At 40.9% G+C, this 10,918-nt stretch overlaps 2 protein-coding genes across 2 annotated transcripts in view; one reads left to right on the top strand and one right to left on the bottom strand.

The window, feature by feature from the left end:
• Positions 1-923, bottom strand: part of plag1 (pleiomorphic adenoma gene 1) — a gene marked incomplete at its 3' end in the record, with an annotated part of 12,008 nt that extends 11,085 nt beyond the window's left edge. Inside the window, exon 1 of the mRNA XM_083778563.1 lies at positions 798-923. The remainder of the gene's footprint in view (positions 1-797) is intronic.
• A 2,756-nt stretch (positions 924-3,679) lies between these two features.
• On the top strand, positions 3,680-9,286 carry chchd7 (coiled-coil-helix-coiled-coil-helix domain containing 7). The gene is made up of 4 exons (XM_083778566.1): positions 3,680-3,864; positions 6,321-6,383; positions 6,492-6,590; positions 8,517-9,286. Exons 2-4 carry the CDS (start codon positions 6,327-6,329, stop codon positions 8,619-8,621), a joined length of 261 nt encoding a protein of 86 aa, XP_083634692.1. The 5' UTR covers positions 3,680-3,864; positions 6,321-6,326; the 3' UTR covers positions 8,622-9,286.
• The last annotated feature ends 1,632 nt before the right edge of the window (positions 9,287-10,918 follow it).

The following is a 10,918-nucleotide window of genomic DNA, read 5'->3' as shown; positions in this document are numbered from 1 at the left end:
TGATCGGTCCTATTATTAAAGCGGCTATCCTTGGCTCGAACTGTCATCTCGACTTGCGAGGAGGACATGATCAATACTCAGGAAATCACGGATTGTTAAACTATCATGATCGCATCGGCTAATAAAAGCCCACAGACAGTCTAATAAAATGTAATTGTAATATATTCCGCATGTTGGCCACATTTTGGCGTCACCGATTCGGAAACGAGACGCCTTCAATCGATAAGGGTTACAAGTTATGTTTACATTGTTTCCACATTAAGAGGCACAATTAAACGCGAACGTGGCCAGCGTGCATATTGACATTATTATTATACCACTGTCTGAATTCAAGTGCGCGTGTTTGTGTGCGTGCGTGTGTGTATGTAGCCTATATGTATGCGTGCGTGCGTGTTATATGTATGTAGTCTATGTGTGTGTTCCTGACTGTCGGCGGTCCTCCTCGCAAAGCGCCGTTGTTATTATATTCACAAATAACAAAACTAAAACTAAAGGTGTGTGAAAGTTTTTTTGGCCAAGTTTTCTCCACTCTGCTGGTGCCTCGGCTTGTTGACATTCACGGGAACGCAACGTGACACTAGCTGCGACGAGTGACATAATTTATTTTAATTATTTTTTTTTTATCAATACTTGTGTGCCTTGCTTGCCGTGGGTTTTCTCTGCGGTCCCAAACTGGGTACTGATTAACACAAACTTTTTCCCCCAGCAGCTCACCCCCTCTCTCTCATAATTTAAATAACCCCGATATTTTAATTCAAGAACCGGGTAACAATTTACTTGATTCACGCCAAACTCACCCCGGGCGCTTTAACATCCTTTCCGTTGGGTTTTTCTCGACTTTCAACTGTTTTCCGAATTTTTAATAATTTTTTTCTCATATTTTTCGCTAGACGCGGCGGGCCTGAAAATTGTTTGCTTTCCCCTCTTTCCAGCAGCCATTGTGTGTATGCGCTGCGATGCAACCGAACTACAACGTAGGACACGCCCATTCCAAGTTCCTCCCCCACTCCCCGTCCGTGATTTGCGTAACGCGCTGTCACTTTCACTTCGGTGTCATTTATAGTCCCCTTTTAATAAAACTCAATTTTTGGACTCGGCCAGAGATACTGTCAATCGCTTTAACTTCACTTTAGTTTCATTTACATTGGCGGGGTGGGCTAAGATGTTCGGCACGGCAATGCCATTGGCCCATCAAAGTGTCATTTTATTGGACCTTCGGTCGTTGTTCGTGCGTGGCTCGTCCCATTGGCCACGCGGGCTGTCCGTTCTGAAGTAACCGTGTATGTGATTTTCCTCGTTCGCTGTTGTGAGTGAGCGTCCATGAGCAGAGCAAACAACCCACCACAGGTTGACATTAGCCACGTTACACCGCTGCATGTGACCCCTCGAATTCTGTGACGCCAGGGGTCACCGTTTTGCAAGCAGCTGTGAGGGTGACAGGTTGTGATTGATTGATTGATTGGTTGATTGATTGATTTATTAACAGTTTGCAGAATTACAGTACATTTGAAGTACAACTCAATACAACAACTGTTAACTGTGAGTGGACGACACCATAAAGCATTACACTTGTTTACAATAGGGCCCACCATTTTCAATTCATCAATGTCTGCATCTCTGTGGGGCTTGTCTTCTGTGCGGGCTGCATAGACGGCTGGCTGTCAGTGGGTGACTGACTATCATCACAAAAAAGGGAACATTTTGGCAATTAAATAAAACTTTTTATATAATAAGTAGGCCTATCAATCAAGTAAGTAGCCTATAGAGAAAGCAAGCAGGCAAGCAAGCAAGGTTAGTAAAGTAAGTTTGTAACGTTTACTGAGTTTCTGTTCTTGATATTTGCGAACGCAGTGAGCCACTTACTATGAGACCCTGCTGCTCATGTCTGTCTGTGTGTCTGTGTGTGTGTCTGTCTGTCCCGCTGTGACACCACCCGCACGCCACCAGAGGGCGCAGCTGTAGCACACACACACACACACACACACACACACACACACACACACACACACACACAGGGCACAGCTGTAGCACACACACACACACACACACACACACACACACACACACACACACACACACACACACACACACACACACACACACACACACACACACACACACACAACCACACACACACGAGCTGCGTTCGCTTCCCGCGTTTGCGCGTCTTACTTGTTAGTAGGTAGCCGGTAGGCCTTAATTTTCGGGCCTGTTGAGAGCTTTAGTTTTTGCTGGCTGCCGGCTACGGCTTAACATAGTTAAAACTGAGTTTGAAGTTACAATGTGTAGGAAGGGTGCCTGATAAAAATGAATATCAATAGGCCTATCAAAATATTGAATCAAGCAACTTTAAAACTGTCTGCTCTCTGGGGTCCACATAGCCGCAATTTGCAACTCTAGGTTTGTTTATAATGGGATGAATCTAAACCCTCCATTGACTCCCTACTCATCCAATTTGCGTTTGCGATCTGCTTGTATTAAACAACGTTAAACTCACCAACATTGCAGCTCTAGGCCAAGCTTGAATTATCCTTTCAATCTGCCGAGCTTTTAATTGTTTCATAAAAATCCACCGTAGACATGTTATGACTCATGAGCTACTTTTTGTCAAGAAATTCTGTGCAGGTGATTCTTTTTCTAAGTGCTGGAGTTTGGAAGCACTCGTCGTAAGTCACTGAACGGCCCTGCGTACGTACCACCTGTTTCGAATTTGCACATAATGCAGGAGGCAGCAGAGCGACCCGTTAACAAAAACGAGTGCTTCCAAAGTTTGCAACACAAAAAGAATCACAGGTCTGCACAGAATTTCTTGACAGAAAGTAGCTCATAACATGTCTACGGTGGATTTTTATGAAACAAAAGCTCGGCAGATTGAAAGAGGATAATTCAAAGTTTAACGTTGTTTAATACAAGCAGATCGCAAACACAAATAGAGCACCGAAGTCTGACGTCACTTTCAGTAGAGGGCGTCAGTCCCCAGGTTCATGTATTTGTTTAGTTGCATTGAAATCACCATAGGAGGAGTTTTAGATTGATTCATATAAGAACTGTGTTTGAAAAATAAACATGTCATCTCGGCCGCTTCACTCACATGGATATGAAGAATCAACTGACTGAGAGAAAACGCTAATGTTACTGCTGCTGAATTAGTTAGATTTTCGCTAGAAGCAGACTGTATCATATATGAGTGACTGACTGTTGCAAACGATACAGAGACACCTCCCTGACAATAACGCCGAGACAGCTTGTTTATTTTTGGACCACAACGCTTATAGTAGACGATATTAAGATCACCCCATGTTATTCTCCATAGAGAAACTACTTCCGTGAACCAGGGGAATCGTCGGGATGAGCGAGTTACGTCAGGACTTCGGTGCTCTATTGGATGAGTAGGGAGTCAATGGAGGGTATTGCAACTCTAGATTCATCCCATTATAAACAAATCTAGAGTTATTGATGTCTGACTGTTCAAAGCACTTTGTAACTTTGTTTAAAAAAGTGCTATATAAATAAAGTTGTATTATTATTATTATAGAGTTGCAAATTGCAGCTAGGGTCCACACAAAAAGCCTGAGTAAACGTTCAAATGTTTTAAAGTGAAATACCCTTTTAAGCTGTAGCGTTAGTGTTAGCCAGGCGACCTCTGGAGTTGCCTGATCCGGTAGGTCACACATATCGATGTAACCAATATGGTGGGTAGGCAGAGGCACTGCTAGGAGGTAGTTGTACAAACCAGCATTAATAGCCAGTGCTGGTAGTGCTACTACAGTGTATGCAATGTTGTGTAGCAGGTAGCTAAAGCAATGGTAGTAGGCTACGCTGTAGGGTTTCTCAAAAACGAAGCAACCTTTGTAGGCATAAAAGGTAAGTCAGTGAGTGCAGTATAGTGAGTGAATTTATTGTAGCATGTGGTGGTCTGTTGTTGATACACGCGTAACACGCCGTTCTGTCATCAGGTTGGATGATAACCTTCAGTATAGCCTAAGCACACCGTCCACTAATTAGCCTACTTCTGATCTGTATAGACTGGGAATTGCAAAGGTGTGAATACATGCATAGCTATTATTATCTGCATTGTGGCATTAGCCTCAATTCAGTCATGGCAGTTAATTAAAACTTATAACCGTCTTCGTTAGCACCACGGTGCATTTGAAATCGTCGATGAAGGTCAATTCAACACAATCACAATTATGTTTATTATTATTAGCCTACAGCAATAGTGGTTGTAGATATGGGCTATAGCTGCTACGTACAGGGTTGTGTGTCCATGGAAGTAGCAAAGAGCTTTCCTAACTATTCTTCTTGTACCAGACCTATACCTATATTAATATCACTGTATAGTATTATCATGTATGTGTATGTGTGTGTGTGTGTGTGTGTGTGTGTGTGTGTGTGTGTGTGTATGTATATTCCGTGTGTGTGTATATATATATATATATATATATATATATATATATATATACACACACACACACAGTGGGGGACTGTCTGCTACAGTACACATAATGTACACATTGAATTGTGAACAATCATAAATTGTATCTACTGATAATCTTTTCAAGTTATGTGCATCATTGGTAAACCTTTTCTGAAAAGTGCTAATTTGATAAGCAATGCTTCACACATTTATACATTTGGGGAAAGCCTTTATCAAAATGTTCTCTATGAAAGTTGTTTGATAGGCTACTTACTATATAGGGCGCAAGCAACTATAGATTCTATTTTTAATTTTGATGAATCTAGAGTTGCAACACCAACCTTGGCTTAAGGTTGACGACAGAGTACAGCATCTTGCAATGAGTCTGGTCCACAAGATTCGCTACACCACCAAGATACCCATGTACCTGTCTAAATACTTCCTTAATGTCAACGAAGTCCCCACCCACAACACCAGAGGGAGTTCAACAAACCATGTGCAACCAAGATTCGGCAATTATTTTCGCTCCTATGCCACCAAAATGTGGAACGCCCTACCAACAGTCATTAAGACATGCAAATCCCTTGACAAAACCGCTCTCAAAGGGCACCAATGGGCTGCAATTCGAAACTGGCCCCCATAAAAATCTAAATCCCCCACCCACCCCTTTTTCCCCTCACTGTATGTTTTCTTTTCCCTTTTTACCTCCTTTATGATGATTTCCTGTTCTTTAATCTTTGGCTATATATAAGTATTTGTACGTCTCTAAATGTTATGATGAATTGAACAAGGTGGACCCTCTTGTAAACAATTGTAGTGCTTTATTGGGCGTCCACTCACTGTTAACAGTTTTTGTATTGAGTTGTGCTTGAAATGTACTGTAATTCTGCCAACTGTTAATATATACTTCAATCAATCAATCAAAAACCCATTGAAAGTATGTTGTCCTTATTGTCACATTGTCGTTAAACCGTAAATTAGAACAAAATAGGCAAAGGAAAATAAAATGTGAATAGAAATATAGACTTCACATAAAACAGGTGGGCCGACTTGCGGATTTCAGTTTGCACTGCAAGTTGCACTTGGGCTTAAAACTAGTCAGGAAAACCTTAAAGGCATACCCTAAATAACTATTTCCCGAGTCTATACTGTACATCCCTGAGTGTCTACCAAAACAAAATACAGCAAGAGGGCAATGTTTTTCTGCAGGTAAACACCATACACTGCTCTAGTGGCCGATAATCTGTGGTATATAAAGGATAGAAACCAGTTCAGTGGCCTTGTAGAGTGTCGTCCTGAGACTGGGAGGTCGTGGTTCGATTGGAAACGACAACGCTATTTCTTTCCATTTCTACCTTGTTGAGCCTTGCACCTAAAGAATTCTCTTCTAATTTGGAGTGTTGCAGATTTTTCTGCTTGTGCAGTTTTTTGTCTTTCAGGTTGGGGTTCGAACCCCGGCCGGGTCATACCAAAGACAAACAAATCCCTGCGACATAACTAGCGCCATATCCAGGGGATGTACTTGTACATCATGTCCAGGGGGTGTATTTGTACATAAAGCAGACTCACGCTAAGGAAACAGGAGATAGGCTTCTAAGTTCTACTCTATTAGAGTTACAGAAACGGGAGATAGGCTCCTGCCCTATGGGCCTCAGGGCTTGGCAAGGCTTTATAGAAGGAAATTATGGGGGGAAATAAATATGTATTGTTTGTAAAACAACACAAACAATTATATTAATAATTGTTAAAGTGCAGCTACAAGTTAGTTAAATAATAATGTAAATTAGCCGATACCAGGCAGCATTTTAGGCAGTATCGGCAGCTAAATGTATGTTAATTTTATACTAATCTAAACGCTTTGTAGAACTAGTGAACCTTTTAACACATCCATCTCTGTATACAGATCCAAATGGATAAAAATGCACGAAAAGGAATGAAGAATGAAGACATAAACCCATGCATTGAAGTAAGCCGATTTGCAAAGAAATATTTCCCAATATGTCTATTGCTACATGAGTTAAGATGTTTCAAGTAAATTAAATTACTAATTTTTACTTTACTCTATCTTTTCTAGGAGAGTGATGGGTCTCAGAAATGTTTGAATTACTACAATTATGACAAGAGTATGTGTTCAGCATATTTCATAAGATACAAGAACTGTAGAAAATATTGGGTGAGTGTCCTATTTTCTTAATCAATATTCATTTAAAAATAACACCTGTGTGAAGCGAGTGGTGGAACTATACTGTAATTTTTATACTGTACTCCTGTACAGTTGACAGACATGCTGAAAAAGACTGGTGTTACACTAAAAACTCAGCTTCCCATCATGCATCTGTGCACATTGTGAAGCTCAACTGAGCCACTTTCTCACCTGTTGGTACTCTGAACAAATCTGGAGACGGTGTGCCCACCGCTAAAAAAAAAGGGGGAAATCTGTTGGAAAAAGGCCAGAGTCGCCTGACCACAAGGGGAGGTTAACATGCTTTTTCCCATAGAAAGGAGGTGGCTGTCAAGTGCATGCACTGAGTATCCGTTTCTTGTTCCCCACACCAATGATGATGTAGGTAGATGTCCTTGTATAGCTCATTGGATTGCACAAGCTCATATTGGCCAATTTATGTTTTTCACACCAAACCTTCTCAACTTTGATTGGCCCCCACAAAGTTTTGTTGGAACTAATTGAGGTGTTAGCAGCCACCTTTACGAATACGTTGCGGAAGAAAACGAATTATTTTGCAGATGGCTAAAAAAAGTTGCCATAATTGGTAAAAAGTTTAATAAATGTTCTCACTTTAATAATAGGTTCATTATGATCCCTCAACACATAGGTCTAGATACATTATTTGTTCATTTAAGTGCAATATTGGCTTAGATATACATAGTGAAAATAGATTTAAAAAAAATCTAATTTCACAGTCGCCATGACTGATTTCAGTCATTTGGATTCTATCAGTCAGCATGTCTTCCATGGAAGCATGTTGCGCAGGGAAAACAGCTATCTACGTAAGCTCAATGCGTTGCTTGTAGATAGGCTTGTACATAGGCAGTTTGAGAAGGGGGGGGGGGGGGGGAATCAATAAGAGGTTAAAACATCCACAAACTTGATTTAAAGCTCCCAAACAATTGTATTAATGGTGCAACATTACGACCTTGTAGACCTTGTTCATCAGGCAAATGTTTACATGCATTTAAATACTGTACCAAAGTACATCAGAGGCAACATTACAATAATCAATAATAGATGATAAAACTGTGGATTTTTAAATGGATCTCAACTAGTTGTAGGAGCACCGTTCAGTTTTCCATTTCCATTATTATTTTATGGAAGAATGTCAGTTTATTCTTCTCTAATTTAGGTTCATATTAAAATAGAGTGCCAAAGTGCAAAAGACGTCACTCGCTCATCCCCTGATTTGCGGAAGTAATTTATCTATGGAGAATAACATTAGGTCATCTTAAAATTGTCTTATATAAGAATTATGGTCCAACAATAAACAAACTATCTCTGCGATATTGTCGGAGGTGTCTCTGTATCATTTACGACACTCATATTTGATACAGTCTAGCGAAAATGTAACTAATTCGGCAGCAGTTGATTCTTCATATCCTTATGAGTGGGATAGTTTTGGGATGGTTTTGAGGCGACCACCGCTCCGGTGGTGAGGTGACCAGTGACCACCGGAGCTGAAATAACGTTGAGCGGTGGGGAATAAAAACAGAGAGAAGCGGTGGCGGTGGTTTACTCTTCACCGCGGCTCGTGACATCATAGTTCGGTGGTCACCTCACCACCGAAAATCCAGATATATGAATGAGCCTTAAGATGCCCCTATGGGGATTATAAAAATAGTAAAATACACAAACCTGTGGAACACTCTGGCGAAATTGAAGTCATACTTTGGTGCTCTATGAATATCAGTGTAATAGTACCTATAGTCTCTCGAAACAGACTGACTCGCACAATTTTGTGTAGAGCATTTGTTTCGAGCAATATTTGTTGTTTGCTTCCTTGCACAAACAGCAGGGGTCGGGACTCGGGAGTGATGTACTTTCAAATCCTAGGGAAATAATAACCCCTTTGTGTTTGTGTGCATGTAGCATAACGTAATGATGGACAGAAGAAGAACTGGTGTAAGACCGGATATGCCCACTGCAGAGGAAAGGAAGGAGATGCTTTCTGCCATTGGAGGAAAGCCATACTGAACAGTGGACACAATACATTATCCAAAATGACACTCATTGAGGACTGGCAAGGCCAGGAGATTTCTTTTTGACAAAGGTTGCCAAAAGATAGCCCCTACAACATTGTATTTACTTGTTGTTTATGCACTGCAATGCCAGAGTTGTCTCGCAGCACTTTAAAGGCTGGATAGCTGATACGTCTGTCGTCTTCTGAATGTGAAGCATATGGAACAATAAAATGTGGACTCTTATATTTCTGAGTGCGACCAGTTATTTGGATAACGCACCAGAGTGGTCAGAGAGCACAGCCGCAGTGGTAGATGACCTACAAATGCCTTCAAATTGCAGATGTACAAGCTCGCATGCGTGTGCAGTGGCGCAGTGAGCTTGCATATTTACTATCTATCTATCTATCTACATATCAACTGTAAAACTCTAAAATGACACAGATGCTTTCCAGATTTTCGTCATGTTGTAGTTCGGTGGTCACATCACCACCGGAAATCCAGACTATGAATAGGCCTTTACTCTGCCATACGCAGCTCATCCTGTTCTCCAAACTTGTGTGACTGATTGCATGTGGCATAGTGACCCGTGGGTGTGAGAGGCCTTGTCTGCATTAGATAGTTCATGAGGAAAATAAATAAACCTTTTGGTATTATAATCTGAGGAACGATTCTATTGTGTGTGTGTGTATATTTGTCGTCTACTGTCGTTATGTCTGTGTGAAACAACTGAACAACATTAATTGGTAGTAGTGTACGTTACGTAGCACTTTTACAGGCCATGATGGTCTCATGTTAACCATTTTTGGCACTTGATATGAATTATGAAGTTATTAATCTAGAATGCTGTATCTTAGTTTTCATTTTTCTAGACGTAGGCTACAGTAGCCTATAGACTAGAGGCACTCCACTCCTGTCATTTCGTTATGTATTATTCTCCAGTGGTCTAGATCCAGTGTCTCCAGTGGTTGGCTTTCCGCAGGAACCACTATTTCCCTAGTAGAACCTAACCCTAAAGTAAGTGGGGAACATAGGGATGACGGATGACCCCGTAGATGGATCATTGTGCCCTGGACAAGGTGAAAACGTGACATCACTGTAGCCTAAGGTTTTTCTTTCCTGCGGTTCTTCTGGGCCTTATTATTTAAAAAAAAGGTTTTGACAGCAGTCACAGGACAGTTGTAGGATAGCCTATCACACTGTACATTTGTTTTTAAACTACCGTCCCATAGCTAGCCTGCTAATTCCAAGACCAGCACGTGTAATGTGTTATGTGAGATTAGATAGTTTACCACAGCTGTCTACAAATTGCGACCTACGGCTTTAGCACCACCACGTGGAGAGACAACCAGCAGCACTCACGGAAATACAGTTCTCACGTCAAGCACCCCCACCTGGTAAGAATGGGCTCTAAAAAGTATGATGTTTTTTTGTTTTGTTTTTAGGTAGGCCTACATACTGTAGCTTTACATTACATAGGATGTTACTATACTAGAGTTTGGAATTTAAACTAACATGAAGTAGCCTATGTAATGAACCTTCTCTGCTAGCATGATCAATATAGCCTCAGAAGTTCACATGTGTATAGGCCTAAAAGATTCTCCCTGTTTAAGGTAATTGCAATTTATTATTTCACAATTATTAGGCTGTCTTGGCTTTATGGTGAGTGTCTGTCCTACAAACGTGAAGCAGCTGTCACAGTTCTAAATTATTCTCTGATGCAATTTCAATGTGTGCGCAGGCTTGAATTAAAAAATGGGCACAACACCTGTGGATAAACAAAACGTTCAAGGGAAAAGGTTTTACGTCTGATAATCTACCGTACGACTACGTGCATGTTCAAACATAGTCCTCTATTCTCAGTGGCGTGCACAGACATTTTGAGGAGCAATTGGTGCTCAAGTGAATGAATGTCACCTTGTGCGGCAAGGCTGCCTTAATAGTGTGTGTGTGTGAGATAATATAGATAAATAATTGGCAGCTTTTAAGTTTTAATCCAGAATTGGTCGATGATGTCACCACTGTACAAAACAAAAATTAAACGAACAAACTGTACAAAAAACTAACTTTCAAAAGGGTACATTGCTGTCCAGAGGGTAATGGGGCAGGTGCACTGTCTGTGCACGCCGCAGTTTATTCTTTATTAGTTTACATTTTGGAGTTTCCCTCGGGTGGCGATCTTTTTTCCGACACCCGTTTCCCTCGACCTGTATCCATTTGTAGCCTACAACACAACATGCACTGCAGCCTATTATTTAACACAATGGGCTAATAAAGCTATATTATATCTATATACATACCATAGCCTATGGT

This window comes from Protomyctophum parallelum, assembly GCF_964188405.1.
Source record: "Protomyctophum parallelum genome assembly, chromosome: 12".
NCBI lineage: Eukaryota > Metazoa > Chordata > Actinopteri > Myctophiformes > Myctophidae > Protomyctophum > Protomyctophum parallelum.
The sequence above is the reverse complement of the archived record's forward strand: the minus strand, read 5'-3'. Positions and strand labels throughout refer to the sequence as shown.